At 44.6% G+C, this 17,873-nt stretch overlaps 3 protein-coding genes and 1 non-coding gene across 4 annotated transcripts; 2 read left to right on the forward strand and 2 right to left on the reverse strand.

Annotated features, from left to right (window-relative positions):
- Window positions 1-1,299: 1,299 nt before the first annotated feature.
- LOC117844371 (uncharacterized) lies at window positions 1,300-2,872 on the reverse strand. Its single transcript, XR_011897472.1, has 3 exons — window positions 2,008-2,872; window positions 1,841-1,909; window positions 1,300-1,680 (listed from the first exon to the last, which is right to left on the reverse strand). It is a non-coding gene; the product is annotated as an uncharacterized protein (transcript).
- A 5,002-nt stretch (window positions 2,873-7,874) lies between these two features.
- Window positions 7,875-10,439, forward strand: LOC117845152 (NAC domain-containing protein 54). The gene is made up of 3 exons (XM_034726081.2): window positions 7,875-8,327; window positions 8,438-8,718; window positions 9,645-10,439. The coding sequence occupies exons 1-3, from the start codon at window positions 8,171-8,173 to the stop codon at window positions 9,942-9,944; spliced, it is 738 nt and encodes a 245-aa protein (XP_034581972.1). The 5' UTR covers window positions 7,875-8,170; the 3' UTR covers window positions 9,945-10,439.
- Window positions 10,440-12,057: 1,618 nt separating this feature from the next.
- LOC117845154 (NAC domain-containing protein 86) lies at window positions 12,058-15,126 on the forward strand. Its single transcript, XM_034726082.2, has 3 exons — window positions 12,058-12,525; window positions 12,611-12,888; window positions 14,613-15,126. Exons 1-3 carry the CDS (start codon window positions 12,369-12,371, stop codon window positions 14,832-14,834), a joined length of 657 nt encoding a protein of 218 aa, XP_034581973.1. The 5' UTR covers window positions 12,058-12,368; the 3' UTR covers window positions 14,835-15,126.
- Window positions 15,127-16,767: 1,641 nt separating this feature from the next.
- Window positions 16,768-17,369, reverse strand: LOC117845155 (histone H4). Its single transcript, XM_034726083.2, has one exon. The coding sequence runs from the start codon at window positions 17,272-17,274 to the stop codon at window positions 16,963-16,965; it is 312 nt and encodes a 103-aa protein (XP_034581974.1). The 5' UTR covers window positions 17,275-17,369; the 3' UTR covers window positions 16,768-16,962.
- Window positions 17,370-17,873: the final 504 nt, after the last annotated feature.

Raw genomic sequence — 17,873 nt, forward strand, 5'->3', positions numbered from 1 at the left:
TTGACAACTCCAGTTGACTTAAGTGGCAATGAATTGGGTTAGAGTGTTAAGCGCGCACTATATTTGGCTAATGTTTAGCTTGCGCGCTAAGCCATAACGAAACTTAGCTAATGTGCTCACATGTTGCAAAGGTGCGAATGCAACCAATTGCCCAAGTGTGACCGTTAGTTTAAATTTTGGCGCGCAATATTCAATTACTCGTGCTGTTGTGATGTAGTACGTTACGACTAGGTGTGTATGTTACAATTGGATGAATATGGCCACGTATGTGCATTGCGATTATATGCATATGGTATTGTGGCATAGTACGTTATGGCTGGGTTCATATGGCCACGTGTAAAACTGTGCCAATCAGGATCTAAAATAAGTAGATATGGTTGCAACATTTTGTTATTTATTTTTTCATTAGTATGAAAGTTGTTATTTCCAAACAAATAAGTAGATATGGTTATAGGAAAGAGGGGAGGTACCATCATTCACAAAATGTCATATTGTCATTTTTTCCATTAAGGAATCGACTCGAATTGAACACATGCTTTATTAAGCATGAAAGAGTAGTAGTTCAGGAAAAGAATGATGTTATTTTTCTCCTGACATATATAGTGTTTATGCAACAACTAAGTTTAATTTAACTAAACATATTTCAGAGGGGACGTCGAACCGGAGGAAAATCCACAAGAGGAAGCAGCTCCCGGTCCCGCTCCCGCCTGATGCTCAACTTGAATCTTCAGGGGAAGGCAAGCTTGAGAGGATTTATATTTTGTCAGAGCTGCTGCTGCCGCCTCATGTTGCTCCGTTTAAAGTTGGAATAAATATAGCTACAATGTAGCTGCGAACATGTCCGCTATTTTTGAACTATATTTGTTCTTTATGTAAGACTTGTCTAGACTTTTATCTAGTTCTCTGAACAACATGGAATTTTTTTTTCTTCCCTGGAGTCCCGTCCGAGGTTCTAGTCTTCCTAAAGCATATCGTTGACATGCTTTCGTGGCGAGCTCCACAAGCGCCTGCTGCTGCTGCACCACGGCCATGCCGGGAGGGCGGGGCGCCGCCAGTATGCCGCTAAATCACTTTGAGGCCCCAAACTCCCAATATCTCTAGTTAGCCATTGGGCTGAGAAAAGGCTGAGGACCGAATGAACCCTCTGTCAAGTGGCATGGCAAAAGACAATAAAATAAGAGAACTGGTTTTTTTAGGTATCGTCACGTACTCTACCTGTATAGTAGCAATGTAAGGACATTCTGGTTATTCAGGGAATAACGCACGCAGAGCCAACAAAAGACTGCGATGACATGCACCTTACAGTTCAATGGCGTGGCACCGTCTACAAGGCTCCACGACATCTAACTTGACTGCATCAGGAACTTTCATTTTGATATACATTTCAATAGCCAGGAGTGCCTTTTGTGCTTCCAAGTTATTATCCTTGGGCATTGGAACGCATTTCGTAGAATTGTCATCAGAACACCTAAAAGCTTCTGAAGTGGTGGTGTCCAGAGTGACGCATTCAAGTGATGATGTATTCTCGAGAACATGGCATGTTAGCTCAATCAAGGTCTTGGCAGAGCCACAGCAAGTAATCTTGAAGCTCTGGAGATTGTGATGACGGTGCTGCGACATCTGCCTCAGATCTGATGAACCTCCAATAATCGATTCATGCTTCGTGAGGGTCAGCGGTGCCTGAGAGTAATATACTGTTAGTTAATGGTTCACCGTACCCACAAATAATATCTTTTCAAGTTGAACAATGATTTACTCTCAGGATGAAAGTTTTCAAGGAAGGAGAATCATCAATAAAAGATGCCAATAAAAAATAATCGTATTCAGGGGATAAGTTTACTCCAATAAGATGAATACTCAAGTGCTTGAGGTGGAGGAATCTGCTAGGAGCCATTGGCGTATTGACCATCTGCACAAAGATGTCACAATTTGATTATATTCCAAGGCGTGTCTACTTATATTTACATCTTTGCTAGTGTAAAAATCACTGTAAGTTTTCATGCATACCTCAAGCATTGAGCCCACGGTAAGAGTTTCAAGATTCGGTGCGACTAATGGAAGCTCCGCACGAGCATAGTAAACGGGATTGAAACACCACATTTCTATGTTCTTCAGTTGCAAAGACTCTCCAAGTTGCTGTGACTGTCCCGGGGGGAGTTGGGCTGGGAGGTTCCTGAGGCAGATGCTGCGAAGATTTGGGGCTTTGTTCTCTATAGCTCGCAGCATGTTGCATCCATACACGTGCAAATAGCTGAGGTGACACAAGAGGTAGGGTATCTTCAAGCAAATTATCTCATGGCAATCCCTGAGTTCCAACCGTTCCAGCGCTAGAGAATTGGAGAGAAGGCATTCTAGCTCGTCCCCTGTTATATGAACACAATGTAGATGCAACCTTGCCAGACATCCCAAGTGACCAAGTTGGACTGCGGGTCGGAAGGCACAACCTTCAAGATCAAGATACCGAATCGAGCTTCCGCTTCCATCAGATAAAACTGAGCATGGGAACTCGTACTTTAGCACGAATATATAGTTGTCATCTGAAAACCAGTTTGATGAGCATACCCTAAGGGTCAGTTCTTCAATCTATGGTGTAACAATAATCTGAAGCCAACTATATATCTAGATGATTACTGGCGTTGGCATTGTAACATTCAATAAATTCGAGATCGAGCTTCTTCACGCCGACGCCTGAGTGTTTTTCTAGAATGTGATCAACTTTCCTAGTAAAATCAAAGTAGCCCAATGATTGCACTGTCAAGGTGAGGTTGGGATGGCATCTCCAAGAGCGTAGAAAGGCACCGGACACACAGGCTGCACGGGCAGCATCTCGCAGAGGTACTAGGGAACGTATATGGTTCCAGATGTCCTGCATGCATTAGCATCAGATCGTATATACAAGTAAAGGCAAATTGTTACTCCGTCTTAATTTTCAATCAATCAAATCTCCATACATAGTACTAGATGCGACTTTTCTTTGTAAAAGTCAGTTTAGAGCTGCCATAGGGATAGATTAGCGATAACCAACATAGGATTATGGTAAGTGCAAACAACAGGTCAATGGATCTGGACCTCAACAATCACATCAAGGGAAGTACAAAATGATTCTGGTAAGTGCAAACAACAGATCGATGGATCTGGACCTCAACAATCACAGCAAGGGAAGAAGTACAAAATGCAGCTGATAACGATGACAGCTCTGCTAAATCTACTCCACAAGACTTACAAAAAAAGAGTTGATCTGTGATGCAGTTGGAACAAAGAAAAGCTATATCAATGCATTAGGAATGTGGGAGACTGCAGCATTAAAGTTTTGTTCCAAAATTTCTCTTTACAATAAATATTTCATAACTTTTTTTAGCCATAGGTAGATATGCAATTCATAAATTCTTTGGGTCATTGGCAACCAAAAACTTAATAAAATGAACTTGGCATGCCATCGCAATTAAGCAGCTGACTCAGAAAACACCAATTGGTACCCACTTGTATCTCTATTTTAGGCCTTACATTGTACAATATTTAAGAGTGGTCATTTTTTAATGAAATATTTTAGAGCAGTCATGGTGATATATATTTTTGCTTTCAATATAGTTATATAACTCCCATTATTAGCATTTTATAACATACCTCTGGAAGGTCTGGCCAAAGGAACTCATTGTTTTGCCAACTCGAGAATTATCGCTTTGTTGGTAGGGTGAAGCAACAGATCAGCCTGCAGCCGATAATGTACAGTATGATTAAGTACAGACCAAGGTTTACCGGTAAGAGAAAAAAAATCGGAGGTCACCGAGAAACGTGTTTATCGGATTTTTCGGAAATTTCTTGGATTCGACGTTTTCCTTTCGGATAAAATTTAGAAAAAACCTCTCAGTTTGTACACAAAATAACCTAGATTATTTCCAAACAACCTAACATGAAAAACAAGACATAACAATGCATAGAAATGGGATAAGGTTTAGGGAGGGATTTTTGGATTGGGCTTCTTTGGTTTTGAGCGCGAATTCAAAAGCGCCGAAATTTTTGAGCAGTAAAAAAAAACCGGGCTCAACCGAGAAACACGTTTATGAGATTTCTCGTTTTTTCGCCGAGAAATTTTTCCCTGGTACAGACTCAAACAGTGATAAACCTGATCAATCTGCAACTCTAATGACACTATGGAAGTTCTGAAACAACTTCATGTGATCGTACGTGCTTTTCCAAAATAGTAATTACACTATATTCTTCGAGGCAAACACACCGGCCCATCAGACAGTGGGACCCCCCTGTAGTTTCACATCTGCTGGCTAAATTCATGCGACTCCTCTCAAACTATAACAGAGAAAGCCTCACTGTTGTATCACTGAACCTTCTCATCCCTTTTTTCCAACAGGAACAAGAAGGATCGAGCTGAGTCATTATAGATCCTTTCGAACCGCCCAAACTAATACTAACATTTTGCAGTCATTATAGATCGAACGAACATCAATCTCCCATTGCTAGCCTAGCCGGCTTAGATCTACCAATAATCAAGTGTACATGCATGGATCAGTTTGCCCCGGGCCTTGCGACATGCTGCATATATAGGGTGCGTTTGGTTCCCTTTGCTTATTTTTAAGCAAGTGTCACATCAATATTTAGATACTAATTAGGAGTATTAAATGTAGGCTATTTACAAAACCCATTACATAAGTGGAGGCTAAACAGCGAGACGAACCTATTAAGCCTAATTAATCCATCATTAGCAAATGTTTACTGTAGCAACACATTGTCAAATCATGGACTAATTAGGCTTAATAGATTCGTCTCGCCGTTTAGCCTCCACTTATGTAATGAATTTTGTAAATAGTCTACGTTTAATACTCCTAATTAGTATCTAAATATTGATGTGACACTTGCTTAAAAATAAGCAAATGGAACCAAACCAGGCCATAAGCCCGTGGACTCATCGATATCGGCATGCCATGCCAGGAAGGAACATGCGATGCGCACCAGGTGAACTTACGACGATCTTGGATTTGTTGCCCGGTGACATGCCGCTTCCGCTCCAGCCGGCTCCGTCGACATGCAATCCCCTTCAGGTCGTCCAGCAGCCGACATCGTGAATCAGGGGGGCGGTTTGTATATCTGTAGGCATGCAGGCAGCACACGGTACTAGAGGAGGAGATCGCGTCGGTGCCAAACATTTGGGACCCCGGCCGAATTCTCGTCATTTTGGTTTCCTTTATCTTTTTTTGAGCCAAAATTTGGTTTCCTTTTCAATATCGATCCGTTCCAACACTTCTCCTAGAGGCACGCACGCGCTTCCTTCCCCTTTTCTAGTTTGCAACAATGCAGCGTCAGCGTGCGTGTCATGCATGCACTCACTCTCACTCCTTCGGGCTTCCTGTGCAGGAGCAAGACCACGACACGACGAAGAGAGATATCCGGAGCCGGGCCAGACTCCCGTCACGTTTCGATTTCTTTTTCTTCGGGGCCCACGGGAGGTTGTGATCGATCCGTCCGTCCCAACTTCCTGCACGTCCTGGGCCGGGCCGGGCAGCGCAAAAGGAGGCTTCTTCTTCTTCATTGTGCAAGAAAATAAGATCGTCGTGACCGCAGGCGAGCGCCGGGATCGAGGTGCGCCTCTGTGACCGTCCCCGGCGGCGTCCACGTCGGAGAGGAGGTGGTTTTCACCGCGAGCGATCGAGCTAGCTGTTACGTTCTCTTCCCATGCCTTAGCCTTGGCGCATCGAGGTCGAGGCCGACTCGTCGAGCACGCGCAATTGGCGTACGTGGAGATTAACTTGATGAGTTCAAAGCTTCATTCACGCGCGCATCATATATATGCATGGGGGACCATGCCGGCGCATGCATTTTCCCCACCGGCCAGATCTGTCAGAGACTAGATTGTCCGATCCAAAGACGAATGTGCCTATAGCTCTTTCACATGGATATGAAAACAACTTTTCTGTTCAAAACACAGCTGATGGTGTCTGAAAACATAGTTAGCCGACGGGTTTTGTTAAGGAAGCATGAGATGAGAATATGGATGAGATTATCATCTTCATCAACTCTACGAAGAGACCAGGTTTACGTTCAGACTTCGATCGATATATCTTCGTGTACATGTACATCTGACCGTTCCATTCTAAATTTGTCAAGAAAGCTTCAAAGTGATCGGATACAGATGCATCGATCTGCGCCGTCCATCAGTGTTTTTTTTTGTACCTGATGCATATTCCTCAGGTTTTTCACAATGTATGTGCTTCAGCTCATCATCATCATCATATCGATCATCACTCGAACTTGGGTCGCCAACGTCATGGATGGATCCAAAGGTGAAGAACACTTATCCCTGAAAGTAAAAGCCGGTGCATGCATGGCGCACGCCAAAGGGTGGCTGAGACAGCAAAGCTTCTCTGTATCCCCTTCTTCCTCAAGACATCTAAAGATATTTTTCCCTACCTCTCTTTAGCTTAGCTTGTTTCTTTCATCGCCTTCTTCTTTTCTGCTTTTTGTCACGCAGTGCATACATATGCAATGCACAGATCCATCGGCATGCACGCAAGTTGGCAAAACAGTGTTCTCTTCTCGATCAGGAGATAAAACAAGAATCAATAATATAAACACCGGCAAGCTAGCTAGGAAAATGAGCTTACCCAAGTTTTTGTGACTGGTGAGTGTGGATGAACGCCCACACCACTTAAGTTCAAGTTCTCGTCGAGGCAAATCTGGATGCATATTTTCTTGTTAATGTAAAAGAGAAAATTCCCTATATGCTATTGGAAATTTAACTTATCCTTCCATCCTCTACGTACCATTACCGTCATCTTTATCCCATAATCCATCCCCTATGTACCATTACCGTCATCTTTATCCCATAAGACCTCATGATCCCTACGTACCATTCCCGTCATCTATCCCATGATGCCGTCCAATTTTACCCTTCCGCATCATTTTCCAACACCATCGACCGCACATCTATCTTCTTCCTCTCTTAGGGATAGGTTTCAATTCCTTTCTTAGGGGTAATATCATCTTTTCCATCTTCACTTAACACTCATTTGACTATGTTATTACACCAATGGCATATAGGGGATAGAGTTAAATTTCTAGTGGCACTGAGGGGATGGACTAAATTTTGATGACTCGTAAGGGATGAGTTAAATTTCCAATGGCATACATGGAATTTTCTCAATATAAAAACCAACGGTGGTTCCTCCTATCGGTAAACTTTTGGACTTTGAAACACCCTTTGGGCCATATTGGCTCCCTAGAACTAACTTTTGCATGCAATCGTATGTGCAATAGAATATGTGCGAGCATGATATTTTACAAAAAGAATAGAATTTGTACGATCGACATAACCATAGTTAATTGCTTTGGCCTAAGAAACGATGTTATTCTTCTTTTCAATTTTCTTCCAAAAAAATGACAGATCCTTTGCAAATTCAGATATCAAGAAGAAGTTAAATGCTAACTAGTTATAAGAACTCAATTTAAATGGCAGATATGTATCGTGTGCACTTTTTATTGACTGACTGCAGTGATCTAACGTCTCCTGCAACGTTATATACAAATAAAACAGGCTTTGCGCAATGGTATGAGGCACATATGTGACATGTCCATGCAATGCATGCATATTGACCTCTCATAAATAAGAAAATGAGCACAAAACATACATTATTGGAGAACCATAGGGCTAGAGTAAAACCTGCAGTGCGGTGCACACTGCAGCTCGATGAGAGCGGGAGTTCAGGGTGTTGGAGAGAGCCAGAGAGGAGGAGGCCCAGAGAAGGGGAGCCTGATCGATGGAGCCCGTGGAGAAAAGGGTCAAGCTTGCGAGGGCTCGGGAATCTGGAAAAGAGACAGCTAAAGGTGGCCATCCGATCGCCCAGAATCGTGAGGGAGGCATGACTGTGTCCGCCCCAGCTGACGCCGGCGATCGCGAGAAAAAACTACTTATAAGGGGGTCGCTGGTAAAGGCACCGATCCTCAGCAGCGCGCAAAGAGGAGCGGAGCAAGCAAGGTGTCTTTGGCCACAGCACCCACACCACCCCGTGGCCTGTGCAGGTGAGATCGATCGCCGCCGCCGCCACAGGCGGGCGCTACCGTCGCCCGGCCGCCCTCCCTCCTCGGCCAGAGCTTGATCGATCGCCGGCGGCATCGATCAGCTGATCGCCGTCACCGCCAACGACATACATAGCTAGAAGGAATGGCGCCGGTGGGGCTCCCGCCGGGGTTCCGGTTCCACCCGACGGACGAGGAGCTGGTGAACTACTACCTGAAGCGCAAGATCCACGGGCTCAAGATCGAGCTGGACATCATCCCGGAGGTCGACCTCTACAAGTGCGAGCCATGGGAGCTCGCAGGTAGGTGCCCGCGTCTTCTTTTCTTCTTCTTCGATTCCATTCCTTCCTCGATCTGTTTCCAGTGATCATCTGATGACGATCGAGATCGCCTGTGGAATTGTGTGATGCAGACAAGTCGTTTCTGCCGAGCCGTGACCCGGAGTGGTACTTCTTCGGGCCCCGGGACCGCAAGTACCCCAACGGGTTCCGCACCAACCGCGCGACGCGGGCCGGGTACTGGAAGTCCACCGGCAAGGACCGCCGCGTGCTCCACCACGGCGGCCGCCCCATCGGCATGAAGAAGACGCTCGTCTACTACCGCGGCCGCGCGCCGCAGGGGGTGCGCACCGACTGGGTCATGCACGAGTACAGGCTCGACGACAAGGACGCCGAGGACACGCTGCCCATCCAGGTTTCGTTTTGCCTTGCTATCTTATGCTTATATTAGCTTATTAGCTTTGTGATGTATGTATCATCAGCTGCTGCCTACTGAATATCTGAATATAGAAGCTGCACATGATCATGATCATGTGCTATATGTGCTAGGGCTTTGAGAACTCGGCCCCTTTATATCTTTCCTTTTGCCCTTATGACCTAGTGACTTGAACAAAGAAAATTTCTGCGAGGGGTTAAAACTCCTTTGTTGCATCTGTACTGTTACCTAGCTAGGTGGTAGTACGTAGTAGCAGTGTGCAGTAGATGTTCTTTGTTACAGCTTTGCCTTCTCCACTCCGATCCGATGAGACAAATCTGTAGCCTTGCTGATCACCAAGAACAATAAATTAGGGGCAAAGGCCGTAGTATTAGTAGTCGTACGTTCTTTGGTGGACAGTACGTTACACATATGTATCCCTATAGACCTCTAATCTTCTCTTTATCCTAAGATCAGCAGACAATGATCTGCGTTGGGGTGTGCATTGATCATGTCCATGAGGTATTAAAGGGCAAAGCAAACCATGTCGTCGCTCGCCCTCTTCCTGCTCTCATGGCCAAGCAAGTCGGTGTCGCGCGCTTTCCGCTTTATTCCATGCTGAATCCATCATCAGCCTCACACCCCTTCCCCTTCCCTCGCCGTCTTCTTTCTCTCGCAAATCAAGTCCTCTCTTTTCTGATATCAAGAGTAGAATAGAACGCTACATAATCTACATTAGTAAAGGACAGTGTTGGTTGATTTGCTCACAAACATTATTTAGCAAATGTAGCATGTGGTACAAACATAATCATGCATCAGTGTAGCACATAAGTTATTAGCTTGCCAAAAAAAGACAAATGAATATTAAGTGTTAATGAAAATTTCTTTCGTTTTGCTTTTCTTTGTGCTCGCATTCTCATGATCAGGACACCTATGCATTATGCCGGGTCTTCAAGAAGAACGCCATCTGCACCGAGGTGGACGACCTGCAAGCGCAGTGCAGCATGGCGCTGCTGGAGGGCGCCTGCCAGCAGCTGCTCACCGCCGGCAGCCAGGAGTACCAGACCCCGTCGCCAGACGTGCCCGTCGGTTCCACGTCCGGTGGCGCCGACGATGACGCGGACAAGGACGAATCCTGGATGCAGTTCATCTCCGACGACGCCTGGTGCTCCAGCACGGCCGACGGCGCCGAGGAGAGCACCTCCTGTGTGGCCCTGGCCACCTGAGAACGAAGATGCTGCAGCTGAGAAAATTCTTCTAATGACTATATATTTTTCTCTTTCTTTTTCTCCGATCGAGATGCTACTGCTGGCTAGCTATTAATAACCACCACGATCGAGTCTACAAGGTGTAAGATCATAGCAATAAGCAGGCATCCTTTGGGTTTTCAGCTTCCCATCCTATTGCTGGGAGTTGAAGGATCGTCGCCGCCTCAAGGTTGTTGTTGGAGTCCTTCCTTGAGTTGAGTTCATAAGGAGGGTTATATTTACTATACTATATAGTATATAGGAACAGTCTGCTCCTTGAATTTTTTTTTCCTTTTCTTCTTTTTGGGTTCATCGAATGTATTGTACTTGTTGAGTGATTTCTTTTTTTTTTCTCTTTTCTGTGAAGCCGAGTGGATATAGCTATGCCATTGCATAGTTTTTGTCTTGTGCCTATATGTCAAGTGAAATATACTGCGCAGTATGAATGGAAATTGAAGACAATTATTATGACTACTATACCTGTCCTCCCAAGTTGTGTCAAGCTCCAAATCTGGCACCCACTTCTGATCATCGTGTAATTGCATCTGCAATCTGCCAATAAAAAGCACTGGAAAATGAAAACAAAATGTAAACTCAAAGCATTCGTCATGTTCATGTGTTACCATAAGATGAGGATATTCCCGTACATATATTACATTACTGATGATATTTGTCAAAAACATTGGCTCATATTCCATAGCGCATCAAATATCTCAGTGATAAGAAACCAGCTTTCCCTTTAAGCACATATAACCACAAAGGATATATGGCTTCTTTAAACAACACTATTGTTCTTCTAATTATATCATGTTGCATATAAAGGTCTCTATCAATCCAGTATTACGGAAAAGCCTAATAGCTGGCGTTCGATCGCATGCTTTCAGTTGTGACGCTTTGCTAAGCTGAAACACTTGGGTTCAGAAAGGGTTGAAGGAGTACTATATCCATAAGCAAGATCAGAGGTTAGGTTACCACATGCATGCTGGCAGTAGCCTTGCAGCAATGTCAATCAGAATCCCTTCCAGGTCATGTGCAGAGATGCTTTAAACCCTCCTTCCTTGAAAATCTTGGACTACATTGTGCAGCACGTCACAGCAAATTACTCTATGAGAAGTGCTGCAGCTACAGATTTACAGTAACCGCATCTGAAGAATACTTTTCTGTGGGTTTTGGCAAAACAATAGCATTGTGTTGTATCATCTATACAAGCATCAAGCAAAACTAAAGTTCAGCAGTCTACCTTACACGTATCTTCGTCGTGAAACTTTGTTGCAAGCGTGTTGCCTCTGCGTGTTCAGACTTCAGAGTGCCCCCTTAATGTCAACACAGTACCCTGGCACCACCTTTGAATCCTTCCACCATTTCGGCAGGCATATCAACTGTGAAAGCAATTTGCAAATCTACATTTAGCAGCAAAATTTGCTTTAGACCACATGCAGGTGAAAGTGATGCATATCTTTTCTGTAGAATTGGGTAAGACTACTTGCTGACCTCTTTACATCATGCATGTTGTCATTGTAGTGTTGGCGAAGTTAGAAGAAAAGGGCAGTGAGCCATGAAAAGATGAACAGAACAATTTCTTCCCCAACCTTGGTTGCAATTCAAATAAAATATCTGTTATATTGATTGAGATTGTGGTCGTCGTACCTAAATCTTTCATTTAAGAAAGAAATGATCTAGATCATATCTATTATTAAACTTGAGCCTATATATGGAAGGCAATCAAGTTTATGCATTCAGAGACATATATGCTAGACTAAAAAAGTGAATGATGATCCATAGTACTCGAGTACTGCTTTATCAAATCCAAAGCTAAAAGTTTTGTCTGATCTAGATGGGTAAATAGATAGCAATGCAAGCTCATTGACACTGGAAGGCCTCATGGCTACACAGACCTTTCCTTTTCTTTTTACCTTCCCTAAACTTTCTGTTTTGCAGTGCTGATCCCGATACATAGGGACATGTTACTATAGATCACCCTTGCCTTTAGTCCTCTTCTTCTCTCTGACACTTCAGAGACCAAGCTTCTGAGACACAAAAACAAATTCAGTGAACAAAAGAACAAACCCCCACGGCGCAAGCGGGCACTGCCGTGACGGATTTCGCATCCCAATACAACCCTACACTATCTACTAGCATGAATATCACAAAAGTGTGTTATCCAGAAAAACAAAATATAAAGTCGGTTCGTTAAAAGATAAGAAAAGAAGATCCTGCGGTGCTGTAAGACGTCCAGAGCTTGTGTGAGAATCCTGTAAAGGGAAACACGGCTACTTGTAGGGCAGGCTTTGAATCATTTCACGGAGGAGCTAAAGAGCACAGTGGCCGGCAACGGAAGGGAAAGACAAAGGCTAAAGACAAAGAGAAAGATCAACAAGAAAGGAGGCAGCGAGCTGGGAGGCCATGGCGCCGGCTGATCTCCCTCCAGGCTTTAGGTTCCATCCAACTGATGAGGAGCTTGTGAACTATTACCTGAAGAGGAAGGTTCATGGACTCAGCATCGAGCTCGACATAATCCCTGAAGTAGATCTCTACAAATGTGAGCCTTGGGAGCTGGCAGGTAACCTACAATCCAAGTTCGTTCAGTTGCTCATCCTGAGATCCCATCGCTCCTGACTGAAATTGAAATTTCTTTGTTTCGGAAGAGAAATCATTGCTGCCTAGCAGAGACCCCGAGTGGTACTTCTTTGGGCCAAGGGATAGGAAGTATCCAAATGGATGCCGCACAAACCGTGCAACCCAAGCAGGATACTGGAAATCAACAGGCAAAGATCGGCGAGTCAACTACCAGAACAGACCAATTGGCATGAAGAAGACTTTGGTCTACTACAAGGGTCGAGCTCCTCAGGGGCTCAGGACCAACTGGGTGATGCATGAGTACCGCATCGAGGAAAGCGAATGCGAGAACACCATGGGGTTTCAGGTGACTCATCCATCTTCCTGTAGACCTATAGTCCTATACATCAATATCAGTTAAACCCTTGTGTGTTGCTTCTGGTGCATTTAGTTATCTCAGTTTGCATTCAATTGTATCAAAAAAATTAGCCAATATCCCCAGACAAAAAGATGTTTGTTCTCTGTATTAATTAATGTTGCAGAAACCATGTCCTTAAATATGCAGAATTTTAAACATATCATGCTAAAGAAAAATTGACGTTGAAATATATATAAAAAAAATTCGGGCATTGTTTGCTCGAGGAAGCTACGTTGTTTATGCATGGAGTGCATGTAAAGTTAGGGCTCTTCTACCCTTTTTCTCCCCGTATCCATCTGTGGTAGCCATAAAGTATTCCTTGCTTCCATGGACCATAGCTACTTTGCAAAGTACAGAAGAAGTTTCTTTCCAGTTATCTAATTGGGCCATACATGGTACACTTTTTCTGGTGCTCTTGATAAGACAAATTTAACATCCAATTCCTGGTTGAGGATGTGAAATGATACAACATGATTGTACACAGTTTAGTAGGTGCCGTCATCACGTCATGATGCAGACTTCAGAGCACATATAATCTAGGTCAGTGGCATGTGGATGCTACCTTAAAGCTTAGACATCCTTCGTTGTGGTCCATTGTTGTGTCGGTGGCTTTACACTTTATTCTCCATGTCCCACTCCTACTTTACTTAACAGTAGAAAACTTAAAGCCAAAACTGATAAAATGTCTTATCCCATTTTAGTGTAAATTAGATGGAAGAACACAGGACATTGACAAACCAAAAAGTGAATTAGGATGTTTATCTGAAATGTGGATTGGTTTTGTTAGAAAAAGCAATAGTTAACATTTCTATGGACTAAACAATATTTGAACCAAAATAATTCATGACTACATATTTCTGTTCCAAAAGAAGTACCAGAGCAAACTATTTGTAGGTATGAGTGACTGCTCGTGTTCTAACTGAATTCTTTAGCAGCATGATATCAGTTCTGACTTCTCAGTTGGCCTTTCTATGAATCAAACAAGAGTTGAACTTAAATCATTCATCGAATGTAATTCCTAACTCTGCACACTGTTCTAAGAAAATTCTTGTGTACAATCATGCTGTATCATTCTTCGTAATACTATCTGCAAGCTGTTAATTTCTGGCTGCGCTTGATGCTGAATTTTCTAACACTCGATGCTATCTCTTAAGACAAAAATGGTAAACATGGAACTTAATTTGAACAAACAGGACATGGAACTCAGCAAAAAGTTACCAATAGAATGGTACAGTACAATCTGTAGACAAACATTTTAAGCAGGGGCGGATCCAGGCCCCGGGCTGCCCGGGCTGCAGCCCGGGGCGAGCCCATAAAACTGCATGTATCTTCACATTTTATGCAGTATAAATCAGCCCATATAGCATCAAATCAGCCCATTATTTCATTGTAAAATCAATTTGCCTTAGTCCAGCCCGGGTCCGGCGGTAGTTCTGGTTCCGCCCCTGATTTTAAGTGATAGGATCATATTGTCGTATTTGTTCATTGAAGGGATAGACAGGAAGCCCAAGGAAAAACTTACTAGTATTCAATTTTGCATGGCAGTAGATCTTCACTACATGGTTGAACTTGAAATCTTCCTTCAGTAGGGCAATAAAAGAACATCCCACCTGAATTGTTAATGAAATGGAAATGATGTCAATTTCTTGTTAATTCTTATTGCTATTTTACAGGATTCCTACGCTCTGTGTCGGGTATTCAAGAAAAATGTGGCATTCGGAGAGCTTCAGAAGCAAAAGCAAGGCGAGTGCAGCTCATCACAAGCTAAGGAAAAACAAGAACACTTTACGAACGTTGGGGATGCTGGACAGTCAAGTGGTTCAAATGAGCATGGTAAAGACAACTCTTGGTTGCAGTTCATATCTGATGATGTGTGGTGCAACAAAACAAAATGATGGAATAGACAAGACGGTTAACTTCATCTAACTAGAAACTTCAATATCAGTTGCACTTTGACTCTTTGTATATGTTTGATAACACCACTTCTCACTTTGGAGTTTGGACAGGATGACCACCTAAGTTTGGACTCTTGACTCTTCATGTAGAGTTGTACTGTAATAGAAAAACATCTGCTTTGATACTTCAAGGTTCGGTTTTCCTATGTATCTATCATTAAACACAGTCATTTATATAGTGAAAGAAAAGTAAGATGCAAAGGCAGAAATTTAATTTGACAAACATTATTTACATATTCCTTTCTTATGCAGTAATAAATATCATTTTACAGTAAAGGTCAATAACCTAAGATCTGCAATCCCTGTTACAGGCCCAAGGAGATTTTGTTTTTTTCTTTCATTTGCAATTACTTGGCACTCTGCTTTGATGAAAGTAGCAGAACTCCTGTTGAAGTTCCCAAAAGAAACTATGGCCTAACAGTGGCACCACAAATTAGAATGCATTCTGGTACACTTCAGAAGAATCAATTGGTTTTGAACTGTCAAATTTCAAATTCTGGATTCATATAGAAACAGTACGGTATGAGGATGATAGAGAATCGACATGAGATTTACAAGTTCCAAAATCAGCACAAGGGTGGTGCTTTACCGGTAGCACATAATAGTGCCACTAGCACCACAGCATCAGTATTTTTGGTCCGCAAAACTTCAATACCCCAAACTACGCATCATTTGCAGAGCGTCTCGGAGTTTGGGCCTTCCATGGCAGGGTTGCAAATTTAGAATTCAGTTTTAACAGAGAGATCCGGTAACATGACCCTAGTTTTATTGTACCTTTAGTTCAGTTGCTCGATACCTTTTGAAATGGGATCGTTTGCAATTAGTATCTAATCAGCACGTTGGCACAACTACAGAAGTTGGTCAGGTACTCAGGCTAAGCAAACATGACAGACTGAAAATGATTCCAGAACGTCGGTGTCTAAATCCCAATGATCATGGTTGAATCCTAACACGACGTCAATATTCAACTTGCGTTCAACGTGCAGAAATACCTCTAATTCAACTGGCAAACCAGAGAGCGTGTGACAACCACAAAAGTTTCGTGGGTACTAGCTGGCCTGAGCCTGACGAAAGCCAGTCACAGGGAACAACCACCCACAAGAAGACTAATCCCAGAAGCTTTTGCGGAATCAGCATCGATAAATCACTAGGTAAGGCATAGCAAAGATGTAAAGGCAGTGAAATCATTACCGGCAAAGCAGACATGCGGAATCGGAGCCACAAAGGATACTCAGGACAGTGGACAGCAACCCCGAGCAAGCCTGCAGACTCGCCGCGGCGCCGTCCTTCTCCCAAGTCCCAAGTTCCAACTCCCAACGAGACGGCATCGCGGATTCTTCGAGCCAAACCACCCAAAATGCGAGCGGCGGGGCGCACGCTGCGGCCTGCAGCGGACTATCAGGATTAATGGATCCAGGGGTGATAATTGCGCCAGTGCCGTCGACACCATAGACTGCGTCTCAGGTGCTCGACGAAATTGCTGAACCGAAAGAGGTTTGGGCTCGTACCTGTTTGTGCCCCCAGCTCCTCCTCTGGCCTCCGCCCATTCCCGATAATATTGCCAAGGGCTCGTGCTTCAACCCCGCAAATTTGAAAAGCGAATAGCGGATTCAGCACAGCGAGAGGCTTTAATCGATTTTACCAAGAGATTTACATACCGAGCGTTTTAGTATATATCAATTTGAATTTCAAGGGGTCTTCCGTTTCATATCGTACATTTCACAATTTGGAACTAATGGCGCCGTCCTGGGCAGCCAGAAAGGGGATTTCAAAATTGACTAAGAATTGAACAGATTCGAAAGATTCGGACAAAATTGAATGTAAATTGTGAAAATTTTACTTCGAGCAACTGTAGGAGGAGAAATATAGAAAATTAAGATGAAATTGATTTCCTACATCAGCATCTATTCCAGACCAATTGCTTCGAACAAGCAGTTCTTACATCCACACACCCGACACCGAAAGGACCAAGCAACCAGCTACATCTCCCCTACAGCAACTACCACAAGAACACATGAAGGCGACACAAGCTACCCATCGATCCGAACCACACAGACAGACACCTAACCTAGCCGCCGAAGCCGTAGAGGGTACGACCCTGGCGCTTGAGCGCGTAGACGACGTCCATGGCGGTGACGGTCTTGCGGCGGGCGTGCTCCGTGTAGGTGACGGCGTCGCGGATGACGTTCTCGAGGAAGATCTTGAGCACGCCACGGGTCTCCTCGTAGATCAGCCCGGAGATGCGCTTCACGCCGCCCCTCCTCGCCAGCCTCCGGATCGCCGGCTTCGTGATCCCCTGGATGTTGTCGCGAAGCACCTTCCGGTGACGCTTCGCGCCGCCCTTGCCGAGCCCCTTGCCGCCCTTGCCCCTGCCCGACATCGCCGCCGCCGCTCGCCTCCGCGCTTCCGAAGTGGTGGGTTGGTGGTGGAGGTTGTGACTCCCGTGTGAAGAGGACACTAGTGCTGAGGTGGGTGGTGGACGCGTGTGGGTCTGGGTTTTAAAGAGGCGGGGCTTTTGGGGCAGGCTGGAGGACGCGATCCGCGTGATGCGAGCTTCCCGCCGTCGGATGCGGGGTGGGTGGCGGAGAATGGAGGGGATCGGGGTGCGCGGATCGGTGACGTGGCGGGGTGGGGAGCGGGAGGTGTGTTTCTTTTGTGAGGATGTGGCGGGGGCGACGGGTTCCGGAGGGAACCGAGGGAACCGTGGTTTCGTCGTGGGTGGATGGCACGTGGGCCCCGGCGTTTTGGACGGCAGGGGTTGCGCGGGGGAGTTTCGCGGTTCGCGAAATTTCGGACGGATCGGTGGATGACAGTAGGGCCGCTATGTCAGGAAACTGTGATGAGAATGAGATGGGAACAGAGGGGTACTTCCCTTTGCTCCTAAGGCGTCTAGAAGGCGTATTTGCAGTGTGCACAAACCAGTCGTGGAGGCGGATGTGCATCAACTCTCAAGTCAGGAGGAGACGCAAAGGCCAAATT

Source organism: Setaria viridis, chromosome 2, assembly GCF_005286985.2.
Source record: "Setaria viridis chromosome 2, Setaria_viridis_v4.0, whole genome shotgun sequence".
Classification (NCBI taxonomy): domain Eukaryota; kingdom Viridiplantae; phylum Streptophyta; class Magnoliopsida; order Poales; family Poaceae; genus Setaria; species Setaria viridis.